Here is a 14601-nt window from a genome sequence, read left to right as displayed (position 1 = left end):
CAGGAGGGGATTGGGAGCCCTGGCCAGGGATGGGGATGGGACCCTGGTCGACAGGACGGGGATTGCAGGCTTTCGCAAGTTTAGGATGAGCTCGCTGCCATAGGATTGGGAACACAGTTGGAGGATTAGAATTGGGTGTTCTGCTGTAAAATGAGGCTGCAGGTGCAGAATTGGGAATACTGACAGGACTGCAAAACAGGCCAAGGATGAATGGTTTAGTTATCCATAGTTGCTTACATGGAAACTCAAACAAGCACAAGGAAGTTCTGCTCGCAAGTCGCGTCCCATAGCAAACCAAACTCAAACACAAGGAAGTTCTGCATATAAGTCGCGTCCCATAGCAAACCAAACTCAAACACAAGGAAGTCCTGCTTATAAGTCGCGTCCCATAGCAAACCAAACTCAAACACACGGCCTTGGCCATCTCTTCGTTAGTCCTGCGCTTTTTCTCCAGCCGTGGTGACGCATCCTCGCCCAACTCGTCAGCGGGCTGTGCAGTCGGGGCACATGCTGCTTTTGCAAGCTTGAGGGCTTGGAGAGCTTTAAGGTTCGGGGCGAGGGCCCTCAGCGACTTGATTGCCACCTCGGAATCCGCATCCGCCAGCTGTGCGTTGACTTCGACCTCTGTGCCAGCAAGGAAGACATAAAGAAGGCGGTGACAAAACAGCAAGTTTGCACCTTTCGTTCAAAACAAAACCGAATGGAGTCGGCGTCACAGGCAGCGGCTAACAAAGTCGGTTACATGCCAGGGTCCCAAACTTCCATTGGTATGGGCGTAGGCATCGACCTAAAACAAGACCCATTGCAAAGAGCGCAAGCGTCGGATAAAGTATACCCTGTAGTGGTTGGTCAGTCCTGGTCAGTCCTGTTCAGCAAGCGGTGAAACCAAATTAGGCTGAAGTGGTTCTTACCGCCAGCCACGGTCTTAAACCCTAAGTCCACCAAGCCTTCTTCAGACAATGTTTTGGCGATGGCGGCATCGGCCGACTGCCCGATGGGGTCCATCCCAAGCGTTTCCACGATGACTTCGGCCATGTCCCTGGCGAAGCCCAACCCCGTCAATTTTGCCAGCTTTCGACGCTTCTGCAGGAGGTTAACACCATTGGGAATAGAACTGGCATGGAACGCGACTTGGTGTAAATGTGAGAAAAGTGCACCATTGGTGCACCCTGCCAGTTCTTCAGTCAGACGCAGTCCAACCCCGTTCTTACCTTGTCCGGCCCATGCACATCCACATCCAGGGCACCATCGGGTGCCATTCTGGAAGAGATAACAAACGGTCGTCGGGCTGTTACTAGCTTGCGCTTAACAATGTGGGCGTCTTCCAAGACGAAGTTTGGGACACTTTGAATAAGACCCGAACGTAATCTGTATGCAATCTGCAGACCCTACTGGGGGACAAGTCCGCAGGAGGCGTATCAACATGCAAGACGTTATCAACAGCAAGCCGGTTTTGGGGTCCAAGTACAGCCTGTCACGCTGACTAGTTGGACAAGGCTGTATGCTCTTCTTCGTGAAGGCAGAATGACTTCACCAGGAGAGCAGCAAGAATGAAGTCGCCACTGCGACCCAGTTCTACGACAGCACCACAGAACCAGCCTTAGAAGCTCCGGTCGCTTCGCTCCGACGCATCTAAGCCAACAAGACGTTATCAACAGCAAGCCGCTTTGGGGGTCCTGGCTCAAAGTGAGGCCCACCTGGAGTTAGTTGTTCAGCTTTCATGTACTTCCTCAAACAAACTGCTTCTCTAGTACTGTGATGTTTTATTAAGCAGCCCCTTCGCACAAATGTGTCCGGTCGTACTCTGCCGAATAAACCCTCCGTACTTCGTCTCAAAAGCCAGGAGCGAATTTTACCGCGCAGATGCGCGCGTGCGATTCTCAAAATGCACCTGTACAAGTGTATATAAATTTTCTTGGCGGAAAAGGACCAGGTGCGCCAGCGCGTTGCGCAGGTGGGCACGATGGCCATAGTCGCACGCGGCATGCAGCCTAGTCTATTGCGTGGCTGCCTTGCAGTAACTGAAAGCATCGAAAGCCTACGTCGTAGCTTGCAACACTGGGCTCGTGAAACTGCCGCGGGAAGAGGAAGCGTCTGGCGAAGAGGCAGTTGTGTGCAAGCCAAAAGGCGCCTGCTTTCTGCAGCGCAGCGCATACAGCACCTTGTTCCGACTAAAGTCAAATTACAAAGTTGCGCAAAGTATAACATACATAAACTTAATTAAACATAAGAACAGATAAGACGTTTAGGGCCTTGTCGGTGACATGGACGCCGCTGTTGGCTTGGAACAGCTATTTGCTGTGCATAGGGACGTGCCCGCGTTAGCCGTGTTCAACAGCTCAGATTGGATTTCAGCCAACAAAGCCTCAAGAGCTGCTGCACAACCACCGGGAATGTCTTCAGTTGGGCACGTGTAGTTTTGGTCGGCGGGGTCGAGCATCGTATGCATTGCGCACAGAAACCAAGGTGCAGCGTCTCTGTAACATCGCCAACATATCCGGTACGCGGTGGCAGGCTTGCCGAGCACGACTTGAAGGGGGGTCGCATCTAATCACCATTCAACTAAGCATGCATGTGCTCGGTTGAATGCTCGGTAGCGTGCGAGTTTACCTATCAGGATGTTTGTTTGCATATATCCCTCCAAGCGAGAGGGCTTGGACCTATGCTGACGTTCGTTACAAGAAGTGAACTGAGGACTGATGCTACACGTCATGTATACGCGTTGCTTAGCTTGCAACGAGACGCGCCCACGATGAAAGCTCCAGGACCCCATCTCCCCTCCCCCCCTCCCCCCAAAGCTTCAGCTACGCTCACAATACATTATACTGCTACACTATTCTCTCCAGTCCTACCACATTATATTTCACCGACGTACTTCGGCACCTTCCACAACAATACATGCTTCGTAAACGCGGTCAGCTGCTTCACCAGGGCCCCCATATTTGGTTATATTCATGCAAACTGAGCTCAAGTTGCAAGGCGCGAACATGCTGGCCGCATCATGCTGCACCGCATTCCCAAGCCAGTATGCACAACTCTGAGAAAATTTGCAGTCTTCATTGTTTTGTTGTGGCACAACTCCACGTATCTCTGGCACATTAGTGCATAGGAGCAATTCTTGCGCAGATGTCCAAGTCGACTCAAAAGCATTCCAATTGGACTGTCTGGCTTGATGTAATGTTATCAGGTTGTTTGTCGTAGCGCTTTGGCGCACCCAACGTGGAATGTTGGCGCCAGACTGTGCAGCTGAACTCCTGTGCTATGGGTGAACCAATGGTGCACCCGTTCCTTCGCCATCATCAGCACGTTCCCAGCCATGGACATTTTGACAGAACACCCTTGTATGTTCTACCATTCTAACCACAGCATTATAATTTGTTGTTGTGGCCGTCTATCGAACATAACAATCCTTCCTCCCTTAGGACGCGCTATTTGCACTAGCAGCCAGTGTGCAATTAGATACGTAGACCTCTGTGATGCGAGTTTTTCCTCAGTTGAGATCCGCTTCAACGAGCGTTTGTCGCTTCAGTCTGCTTCGGAACGAACACAGCCGGGCGGAATTTGACGCTAGAGGAAATAAGCCATAGAGCAAGAGAAAAATACCTCGCGGAAATAGAAAATAACCCTGGTCATTCCCCTGATTTACGCCTAAAGAGAAAGCCGATATTACAGCACCTGTGTAAACGTAAGGAGTAGGTTTGTAGCTGGCAAGGGATGGGGATGGGACCCTGGCTGACAGCTTTCGGATCTGAACACAGCTGCAGGATGGGGATGGCCCTGGTCGAAGGGATTGGGAAGGGACCCTGGCTGGCAGGATGAGGATTGGGGGAACACAGCTGCAGGATGGGATTAGAAACCCTGGCCGTAGGATTGGGGATGGGACCCAGGCTAGCAGGATGAGAAACCTGTCTCAAGGGATGGGATTACCACCGGGCCCCTAAGATGGGAGATGGGAGTGGGTCACCCCAGCCAGGATGGGGGGATGGCTGACCACTACCACCCCCCGGGATTGGGGGATTAGACCGTTTTTGCAACCCTCTGGTGAAGCCACGGGTGCTTCCCGGTTCTTCACCCCCAGCTGCTGTCTGTAAGCAGGGTTCTTCACCCCGATTCGGGCCCGAACGTTTTTCAGACTTTTCCGTTTTGCCCGAAAGGAAAATTAGTGCACCCCGGAGCATCCCGAACGGATTTGGGGCCTTTTGGAGCATTTTTTCGGGGGCCCCACCGAAGCATTTTGAAGGCATTTTCGGAGAAAACCGAACGATATTTCAGCGTAAATTAGCATGTTTTCGGGCGCAGACCGGGGCTGGAAACCGGGCTTGCCGTGTAAGGCCCGCTTGGTCACCAGTCAAACAACAAGTACAAATGTGCATTGCGGCTGTTTCACAGCTGTATCGCACACATTTTCATACATCTAAGCATATCCATATCCCACATTTTCATACATCTAAGCATATGCATAGTTAAACATGCCCGAGTCAACTGATGATGCAGGTGCCCCGCATCTCCCTCGGGATTCGCGGCTTCGGCAAGCTCGAACCGCCTGTTTGCCTTCGATGTCAGCGAACTTGACGTTTTGCAGGAAGAGTTTTCAGTTATGAAGTCAAAGATAGCCTTGCTTTGGGTAAAATCCTTGCTGAAATATTTCTCCCAGGAGCTATGTTCCAAAATAAAATCAAACACCTGTTAATTCAGCCGTCCTAGCATATAACGATAGAATCCAGCTAAATTTTACCCCGAAAACCGCTTTAGACAGTTTCGGGGTACCCGAAAACACTCTCCGGCTGACAGGAAAATTTTCGGGGAGGGCCCCGAAAGGTTAATCAGAGGGTTTCGGACACGGCCGAAATTTTTGGGTACCCTGGTGAAGAACCCTGTCTGTAAGACGGCGGAGCTGGTGGTGGGGCAGCTGGTGACTATGCCATTGGCATGGGAGGTGGTGGTGGTGGTGGTGGCGGCATGCTGCCACCAGTGGCAGCACCACTGCTACCAGTAATGCTGACTCCGCCAGCACAGCCCTTGGAAGGCATATTTACAGCGTCGTCATCATTCTCAGCATCCATCTCTCCACCCTCTCCACCATCGCTGTCATCATCGCTGTACTGGCTTGGGTAGGGCACCGGTGCACTCCCGTTCGGTCTCTTCTTGTTAAACAGTTCGGCCCCGTTACACCACACGGGGATCCACTGCTCCACTTTAATCACCTGCCACATGGGCCGTAGCCTTGATCTTTCCGCCCGCCCTTCCTTGGTGAGCAGGTCGTCTACCCGAAGACCCAACCTTTTCAGGTCAGGTGCGGCTTTGAAGTATTTGACCCGGTCTTTCCACCTGATGTCAATGAGCCAGCTCTTCATGCTGCGATCTGGCCTCTCAGTAAAGAGTGAGGAGACCGATGTCAAGCATGTGCAGGCCCCGCTTGGCGAGGCCCAGATGCTGCCCTCATCTTGTTCCTGTCGGTCGTGATAACAATGCTGTCCCAATAAAAGAATTGATTGCTGCTGATCAGTCTGCGGGCATCCATCGTGATGCCACTCGGGTCGGTTTCCAGCTTTGACCCGGCCTTGGAGGTCGATGATCTCCACACGGGAGAGTTGTTGCTCATTTTTCAGATCGAGCATCTGGTCTCCGAGCTTCCTGAAGTCCCTGTAGAGGGCTAGGAGCATGCCAGCAGTGATAGGGCCATCTGAATTGCCCCGCGCTCTTGCCAGGTACTCTGTATAAATGTTGTCCATTCTATATTGCAATTTCGAGGTCGAATTACACCGGAAATTTCAGCAAGGCAGGACCACGGTCGTTGGCGGCTTGCAGCACTGTTGGTTCTATACTATGTGCATTTTTACTTCTATCTAGAAGCCTATCTGACCAGGCGAACGAATACCTCTTGTACTGTCGATCGTGTGACAACAGACACCATCTCACAGCTATCCACAATAACAAGTGTGTACTTCAAACATGACGACGTTCTTGTGCTTGCAGTCCTATGCCGTACGGACTGCCATGCGAATCAAACGGGGGTCAAGTGGCTGCACCAGGACTGGGCCCCTTTTCGGCTTTGAAAAGCCGGCCCCCTCATTTTCTTCCTCTGGAACTAAGCTCAAAAGAACACCGCTACATCCCGCGAAGTGGTGGAAATGGTAGCCATGACAGCAACCTCGAATAGGATGCCCAGCACAACGATGTCCGTCCACACCCGTCCACCATGCAGACACGTGAAGGTGAGGCTCGAAGACGTTCAAAAAAGTTCATGAACAAAGAGTTCCAGAAGAGCACATGATACAGATACACAGCTGAATTAGTACAGCACAGAACAGGCCTGATGGCGCTGGCACATGTCTGGCACTGTGTTTTTTCTGCTTTTGTTGTTGTGTTACAGCGGGCTTTCAGTTTTGTAAATTGACTGTCCGACAAAAGAGGACCATCTTGTGCTGTGGATAAGAACAGCGCAGGTACATGTAACCTCTCCTGCAGTTACAACTTTAAGAAATGCAATATTTCGCCACCTTAGGAAACGAAGCTCATTATGGCTAGCACCCAGCCTGTAACAAAGCAAAGGCGTAACCCGGGATGCTCAGTTGGGCCTTGCGTCGTTACATTGCCCCCCCTTTAGCAATGGACGTCCGCGGCCATTATATCGAGCATTGGAGCCATCCCACCTCACGCATTGTGCGCTGGTTTATCCATTACCCATGATATCGCTTTCTGCGATACCTGCTTGTTGTCAGAATCGAACCACCGACCCGAAGATTTCATCGGAAGTCGTGCGGCCCCGTCTCGATACCATTGTAACAAAACAAAGGCGTAACCCGGGATGCTCAGTTGGGCCTTGCGTCGTTACACAGCCGCTATGTGAGAAATGGGCCCTACATGTACAACAACTCATTAAGCGCAGAACTTTCCTCATTGCAATTGTAATCATGAATTTTTCGGTATTTTAAGCAGTTATGAGAAACGTTCTTAACCATTCAGCTTCCTCACTTCATTTCATTGCCCCCGCCTTTATTGCCTTCGCCTTTATTGCCTTCATCCTTGTCGTACAAGCACCCTAGGGAGAGTTTCGCTGGTATTTTTCGAGCTGCAAATCCGTCATCTCTGTCGTAAAAGACACTTGTCGGAGGTTTTGCCTAGTCATTTCTGCGCGCCTTGATCTTTGTTTCGCTGGTATTTTTCGAGCTGCAAATCCGTCATCTCTGTCGTAAAAGACACTTGTCGGAGGTTCTGCCTAGTCATTTCCGCGCGCCTTGATCTTTGTCGTAAGAAGTTGCCGAGCTTATTATTGCTCCTTCTACCAAAATTGCAAATGAACAAATTATTTATCAGTCATTCTGAATTCCTTACCAAGAACAGTATCGTGCTGTGCGATAAAGTATCAGGGTGTTAGTGTTACAGTGTTCAATGACAATCTCAAACACTTTTAACGATGCCTTATAAAAAGTCTGATTGATAGGTCGGAAGGTTATCCTTTATAAAGGCAGTAGGTGTTCCCAGTTTTGTGGAAGCTTTATGCTTCTTGTTCGGCGTTATGCACCACACCGTCGGTGTCGTTCACAGGTGCTGTAAGGCCTTCACATTGATACTTGATAGTCTTTTATGTCTAGCAATACTAAATGTCTAGCAATATTCGTTTCTGCATTTTATGCACGGAATGGCAAATGTCGTACTTCAATCCGTTCCTTAATCCAGACGTATGAAACACTCCGACGGATTAGATTTGGATTGGCGCGGATTAAAAATACCTTATTCCATGACTTTTAATCTAAGTGGAAACATCCCCTTGGACTAATAACTCTAGCTTCAGAGTTAGCGCTGCTGATGTGAAGAGGTTGACGTAGGTAGACTTAGCCCGTGCTATTAGCAGTCCTCATGGGAGATAAACGCGATCGTGCTGCAAAGGCGGGTATTGACGAGGGACCGCTTGTCCCCAACAAGAAAGTTCGCACGGATACGGACATCGTTCGAGGATGCGATCTTCAGGATGTATGTTGCTTACCATGAAGCAACGCTGTTATTAAAGGAAAGGCCATAGATTGCTTTCTTCCTCGCCAACGTTATCGCAGGTCAAGACCCGGAACCGCCAGTTGAGCGCTCCAATCCTGCAGTTATCTGGCCATGCTGGCGAAGTGTTATCACTACGGTTCAGCCCAGATGGGCAATACCTCGCGTCAGCATCATTTGACAAGGACATCTTTTGCTGGCGTGTTTACGATGGAACTGATAATTTTATGGTCCTAAAGGTGTGAGTAAGTCGTCCCTGTAGCCACTGTATGGACCGAAAGAGCTTGGACTTGTGAGCAACGAGTTGACCGACAGGGTTATCGCAAATATTCTAAATTGCAGCAGGTTCGGGGCAGAAGAGGGAAAATGTGAGTCGGACTTGCAGATGAGCATTATAGTGCAAAATTTACGTCGAACACTCTCGCTGGGCACGCTTTCGTTATTTTCCCGTAGTGGAAGGGTATGCAAGGAATCCTTCCACGCCGCTTCCCAAAGTTTACAGAAGATCCTGTCTTTACTAAGCCCGGTTGTGCTGCGAGGGATTCTTCCCTCAAATTTATGAACTTGTTCGTGCCTCTCTAGACATGGCCATGCGCGGTTTTGCCTTGCTGCCAGGGACATCGGAACGCTGTTTTGGAGGTACATTGGTTCACAGGTGGCGAAATGCTGCTCAGCTGTGCCGCGGATAAAACGGCGAGATGCTGGGATGTTGAGTCCGGTTTACAGGTGCGGGGGTGGTCGGGTTACATGGCATCGGCACGTTTGTGATGAGGTACATGTCCTCAGTTCTGCACAGCCGGAATCGTTGATAGTCCAAGCGATAAAAAGACATTTCCCTTTGTGCATGGGTTGCGGGAATCTCAGGATTCGTTGTACAAGTCCTGTGCTGCATGCAACTTGGTGATGGCAACGAGTTTTCCATGCTGCCTGCCCCTTCTTGTGGCAAACACCTGGCATGTATACTGCTGCCTCTGGGCGCGTGCTTCGTGTGCAGGTTAAGAAGCTTGGCGAGCATACTGGCATTGTAAATAGTTGTTGCCCACTGCGGCATGGAGCCAAGATGTTTGTGACGGGTGCGGATGATACAACGGTCAAAGTAAGCCCCCACATCGTTTGGCTGAAGCTTTTAGACCGTTGGAGCTTGCTAAGCTGCCGTTTTCTTGCAAGAGGTGATCTTTGAAAAGATAAAGACATAGAGGAAACAGTCATTGCTCAATGCCCCGCTTCTTATCTTGTTATCCTTTCGGACAGCGGTCCTAGCCCTCATCCGCTCCCTGTCGCGACAGTTCCTGGTTATTGGATTGCAACCCACGGTATTGCTCAACGTTTGCAAGCCGCCTACTTTAAAGCTAAGACAAATGCTGAAACGCGGCAGTTGGTCCGTGTCTATAAATTTTATTATGCACTGAACGCTAATTTAAATTATGCGCACTGGTTTTAACGCTAAATATGTCAACCTAAATATGTTGGTTAACATAATCTGCGTGATAACCAGGAGGATCAAGGATAAATCGTTAATTGTCACGGATGATTCGGGAATGCTGCGATGATCAGCAACTTCTTATTAAGATTACTGTAGATGATAATTCTATTGGCAGGTCTCCACAGATCAGAAGTCGTGACAGCCTCCATGGCTATTGGGGTACTTAGCCGCTTGCAGACTGTCAGAGGCACGGAATGAGATGCCGTACGTATAGCAGGACATTTCCGCATATCAAGGTGGCATTATGCAAAGCATGTCTGGCAGTGCAGGGACACATGTATACGGGATTGATACAGCTATGGCCGTAATCGTGTACTGAGTACGGCCGTAGCATCATATGAAGTACGGGTAATATTTACATGTGCCGCGGTCTTTATTCTATTCGACAATGAATTTAGGTGTTTAGAGAAGGGAGGGGATAACCCTCTTTGCAGTTGTCGTATCCTTTTTCCCGACTTAAGTTGTTTCAGATCGCCAGCAATTTACAAGTTCCGCACGCAAGTGCGGGTGTGTCCGTAAAAGCCGGGGGGCCATGGACGTTACATTAGTATTGATGCGGGTACGCGGGAGGCCATCATCATCCCCCCTCGTTCGCGTCAGGGCGAAGCGCCTCAGCGCGACGTGCCTGGCCTCCCAGGTTTCCGAGAGGTACCTGGCCAATGCCAGGGGTGGCGCCTCAGTCGTAATGGTGCGCATGCTGCGCCCCTCAAATACTAGGTCACCATCGTACTTAGCCCGTATGCTCTTGTGAGCGGGGCATCCATCAAAACATGCAACTCATCTTCAACCGCTACACAGTCACAAAGCCTGCAGGTATGCTAGGTGCGCTCACGCCCATTAGGCCTATTAACCTCTTAACTCCTAACAGCCTAACCGGAAACGCATAAGCACTTGATGCAGACGCTGGGGCATGGTCACAGCATTATGTATTGCAAGAAGCTCGCCCTGCATGCTGTACGCCCGGTTGGCCTGCTGCGACTGAAACCGGTTTTAGCGTTATAGTGTTGACTGCCTGGTGACTGGTTTCCTATGCTTTATAAGGAACCGCCCTAATCCGCTGATCATTTTTGATGCATGCGCCTTCCGGCTTTCCCGTATCGACAAGGACAGGTGTGGGACATGAGGGTAAAAAAGTCAGTCCTCACAGTGCGGGATGGCTTTCCGGTGTGTGCAGTGGCGTTTGCTGACACCGATGACCAGGTGTACACTGGTGGAGTGGATAACGTCATCAAGGTGCGCAGCGCTGCATGGCGCCCTTGTTTATTGTGCTGAGCCGGCACGCAATTATTCAGACGCTGCCTAAGGCCACGGTGCAAGGCATAAGACCGACCTTATGCATTGCAGCATTCCTTCCTTGTGGTCTTCAGCTAAGCTGCATGTTGAAAATTTCCAAGCCCTTCCGCAATGCAGGCATGGGATTTGCGCAAGGGCTCTGGTTCCGATCCCGCTCTATTGCTGAAGGGTCACAGCGACACAGTAACAGGGTTGCGGCTGAGCCCGGACGGCTCGCACCTTCTGTCCAATAGCATGGATAACACGCTGCGGGAGTGGGATGTGCGGCCGTATGCACCGCAGAGCCGTTGCACTAAGGTGTTTACAGGTGTGTGTATGCTTGCACGCACATGCTCCTATGTATGTCTCCATTACAGAATGTCTGGCCGAATCTAATGCCGTCAACAGGACAGGCGTAGATGTGGTGACGCCGCGAGCAACCAGCCTGATTTGCAAAGTGGTTTTGAAAGGAGAAATGGCTTAGACTGTTTACATATGGTCGGTCGTAGTCGGTTTTAAAACGTCGATTTATTGCCTGAATCTGGGCAGAGGTTGACCAAAGGAGGGCGCCTGTCCCTAAGTGAAAGTTACGCATATTGGCCAGTGCCATGGAGGAAGAGTCTCTGCGCAGGAGGGGCACAACAGTTGGTCAGCGTTTATGCTTTGGCTTCACGCGGGACAAATGGCGAGTTTGGAAGGTATTCGCGCACCAATCCTAGACCATGAAGACAAGTGGAGAAAGGCTAGACGGCGATTTCCAGGCTTTGGTCGGGAGATTGCGGGTGTAATTCTTCGTATGGGTGGATCTGCAGGCGGTATACCCTAGCGTGGAAAATGCTAAGGATTGGCATGGCTGAAGGAAATAATTAGAAAGCGTTAGGTCGGTGGAGGGTACGAAGAGGCAATGCTGCAAGCAAAAGACATTCACACCAAAGCATCTGCTGCAAAACGTCTGCTAGTACTTACCAAGCTTCCTTCACGCACTCCTAATACGGCTGACCAAGGGCCCTAAATCCTTAGCATGGCATGTCGCACCAATGCGTCCTATTATGTTTATATCCTCGTCCAGAAGTGTTCGTAGCAGCAGCCCCCTGACTAGCAACGAACACAATGTCTTTGCAGGTCACCTGCACAACTTCGAAAAGAACCTTCTACGCTGCGACTATTCTTCTGACGGTAGCAGAGTGGCGTGCGGCAGTGCAGATCGCAAGGTGTGCCCAATGCATGTAAATCCGTGTTAGTCAATGTGGACTTTGCAAATGTTTCTATTTGCCGTTGCAACCTGACTAAGCCTAGCTCTGCAAACATTAGTGCTGATGCATACCATTTGCTTAGCACTTCTTTAGTACGTGCTTTCCTTACACGTGAGGTAGTCCTTTCCGTCCTTTGTGCCATCAGGTGTACATTTGGGATACCAATTTGCGCAAGGTGTTGTATGCACTACCCGGTCATACTGGCAGCGTCAACGAGGTGGTCTTCCATCCCAAGGTGCGAACTAAGGTGGAAAAAGGGATGATATAGATGTCGTTCATTCGTCTAGGTCATGAGCATGGACTGGTTTCCTTCGCTATTTGCGCATTGTAAAGGTGATGAGAGCCCGTAGGCCGCCAGTACGACTATGAGGGGAAGCCAGTAAGGCCCCCACTTCACAAATACCAGGGTGAAGCAGTGAAACCCATGAACCGGCTGCGTGCGGCTTTTAGTCGGTGGTGGATATGTTCCAGCTGCGCAACCCTGGCTGATTCTAGGGTCGATCGAGTGTGGGGCAATCTTGTTTTATCTTCGTTATGGTAGGGTTGTCAGGGTTTTAGGGTTGCTAGGGTTTCCAGAATCCTATTGATTGTAGTTTGTTTTCGTTCATCAGGTACGGCCTATGGCTTGAACCCTGCCTGACGGGATGCTGCTGTCCATTTTTTGCTATGGTTTTGCCCTGCTCGCTAAGCTACTTCGCCTTATGTATGCCGGCTGGCGTTTCCGGCTGAGTTTCCGGCACCTGATTGCCTACGTCTTTGCGCCTTTAGCACGTCTACCTTGCCCATTTCTTAGCGAAGGGCTCTCATCATAACATTCTTTCCATTTTAGTACATTGGCAGTGTCAGGATCTTGCGCTATGCGACTCTGAATGCACGAGGTAGCAGAGAAGGCTCTTTAAGACTACCTGCTGCGTTCTCCGGTGTCATGCTTGGTCATCCATGCTTCTTGACCTTGTCTATAATGGAGTCGCATGTGCATGTATTTCGTGTTAAATCTGCATATATTTGTTGTATTTATATGGAATATTATTAAATAGTTTATTGTTCGGGGGTTGGCAAAGCCAAAGTAAATTTAAAATAGTGACTTCATATCTCGGGACGATGGATTTTTTAAAAATCGGGAAATACATCTAAATTGATAATGATTATTGAATACACCTAATATTATCGACTGGAAGTACAAGTCCCGCGGAAAGGTACTAGAGTGTGAATGTGTATTATACTACCTTGTGTTACTTATTGGAGGTGTAACAGAACCGTGCGAGCCGGGGGCCCAAGGGCCGCAAAGAGGCTGGCGCAGGGACAGCTGATAGAAAAGCGCGCAAAAGGAGGACTACTGCCATACAATATTCAGAAAGGCACAGTCCATAGTGCAGCAGCACGGCTGTACGTAGTCGCCCTGCTGTATCTGAAGCTGGCTTCCTGCTTAACGATTATAGAAGTCGACTGCCCTTAGGTCTCTGTTAGGCACAACGGGCTTTCCTCTGGGGTAATCATCAGAGCTTGTGCGCTTGCGGAAACTTACGGTCGGTTCCACAGTGCGCTTACGAAAGATTCCATTGAATATGAATCTTTCGCGAGGACCGACTGAACCGTGTCGCATTGGAAACGGGACCCCTTGGAAGCAGCAAACGGAATTTCCGTCCAGCCAGGCCGAGATATCACGGAAGTGTGTTGGAACCCGGTTTGGCGTCCATCACACACCAGCATCCAGCAGAATTTGCCAAATCTACGATGGCCTCACCTCGTTGGGCTCGCAGCCTACTTTTATTAAAAGTCCTTCGTTGGACTAGAGTTAGGGTTTTTAGGTTGGCTATGGACAAATGGAAATCCCGTAAATTGTCCAGTAGCAGGGCGCACCACCTTACAGTGCCGCAACTCCTGCAGCTAATGTTCAATGGGACACCGGGCACAATCATGGTGTCGCCTTAGGGTTTTATACATGCTCTGTAGAGTATCCCTAACAGATGCTGTAACGTCATTATGAGGCTCCTGATTAACACAGACGTCGTCCCATCTATAAGCTGACGCAGAACGTGCTTTTAGGTAACCCTGCAAAAGTGACCCGAACAAAAGACCAGGTTTGAAGGATGGAGCCGTTCGCATCGTGATAGGTTCTGGAGTTGTTGACTGCTGCCATGTGCGTTGGCCCTCCTAATAACTAAGGAACGACAGCGTCGATGCTAATGTTGGCTCCATCGCTGTTGCATCTGTTATGACAGGAGCCTATCATTGGGTCAGCATCGAGCGACATGACCATTTTCCTTGGAGAGCTCGTGTAATGACGACTGGAGCCACGCCCGGCCTTGAGTAATGGCTCGTGTTGTAGCAGCTCGTCCTTCCTGCATTTAAGTGCACGCTTGGGATAGTGTTCATGCGGTGTATTGGATGTATTGCGCGGCAGCTATGGGGCGTCTTTTCCGATGGTGTTTGTTGCTGGGACGCCTCCGCCCATCATTAAGCTAAAAATTATGCTTACAACGATTGTAGTCGGAATTCTTCCCCCAAATTGCGTGTGCAGTTTGCATATGGGCCTATATGAGATGGAATGTATGTAATTGTGTGCCTCGAGCCATTACAGCTTTAACGCAATCCCAGCGG

The 14601-nt window shown here is 50.0% G+C and overlaps 3 protein-coding genes across 3 annotated transcripts; 1 reads left to right on the top strand and 2 right to left on the bottom strand.

Moving 5' to 3' along the window:
* Positions 1–125: 125 nt before the first annotated feature.
* Positions 126–1506, bottom strand: VOLCADRAFT_107879 (uncharacterized protein; the record flags this gene model as incomplete). Its single annotated transcript, XM_002957888.1, has 4 exons — positions 1212–1506; positions 912–1083; positions 480–624; positions 126–156 (listed from the first exon to the last, which is right to left on the bottom strand). Exons 1-4 carry the CDS (start codon positions 1257–1259, stop codon positions 126–128), a joined length of 396 nt encoding a protein of 131 aa, XP_002957934.1. The 5' UTR covers positions 1260–1506.
* Positions 1507–4916: 3410 nt separating this feature from the next.
* Positions 4917–5732, bottom strand: VOLCADRAFT_99091 (uncharacterized protein; the record flags this gene model as incomplete). The annotated part of the gene is made up of 1 exon (XM_002957887.1): positions 4917–5732. The coding sequence occupies one exon, from the start codon at positions 5730–5732 to the stop codon at positions 4917–4919; it is 816 nt and encodes a 271-aa protein (XP_002957933.1).
* A 1984-nt stretch (positions 5733–7716) lies between these two features.
* On the top strand, positions 7717–14601 carry VOLCADRAFT_84253 (uncharacterized protein). The gene is made up of 9 exons (XM_002957917.1): positions 7717–7974; positions 8055–8231; positions 8608–8718; positions 8987–9088; positions 10586–10708; positions 10886–11075; positions 11870–11958; positions 12146–12235; positions 14223–14601. Exons 1-9 carry the CDS (start codon positions 7861–7863, stop codon positions 14280–14282), a joined length of 1056 nt encoding a protein of 351 aa, XP_002957963.1. The 5' UTR covers positions 7717–7860; the 3' UTR covers positions 14283–14601.

Source organism: Volvox carteri (assembly GCF_000143455.1).
Source record: "Volvox carteri f. nagariensis unplaced genomic scaffold VOLCAscaffold_82, whole genome shotgun sequence".
NCBI classification, from domain to species: Eukaryota; Viridiplantae; Chlorophyta; class Chlorophyceae; order Chlamydomonadales; family Volvocaceae; genus Volvox; species Volvox carteri.
The sequence above is the reverse complement of the archived record's forward strand: the minus strand, read 5'-3'. Positions and strand labels throughout refer to the sequence as shown.

Coding starts and splice junctions, on each gene's coding strand:
- VOLCADRAFT_84253 (XM_002957917.1), top strand. CDS start 7,861: ATGGGAGATAAACGCGATCGTGCTGCAAAGGCGGGTATTGACGAGGGA. Junction 9,089..10,585: donor CGGATGATACAACGGTCAAA/GTAAGCCCCCAC, acceptor CGACAAGGACAG/GTGTGGGACATGAGGGTAAA. Junction 10,709..10,885: donor GAGTGGATAACGTCATCAAG/GTGCGCAGCGCT, acceptor TCCGCAATGCAG/GCATGGGATTTGCGCAAGGG.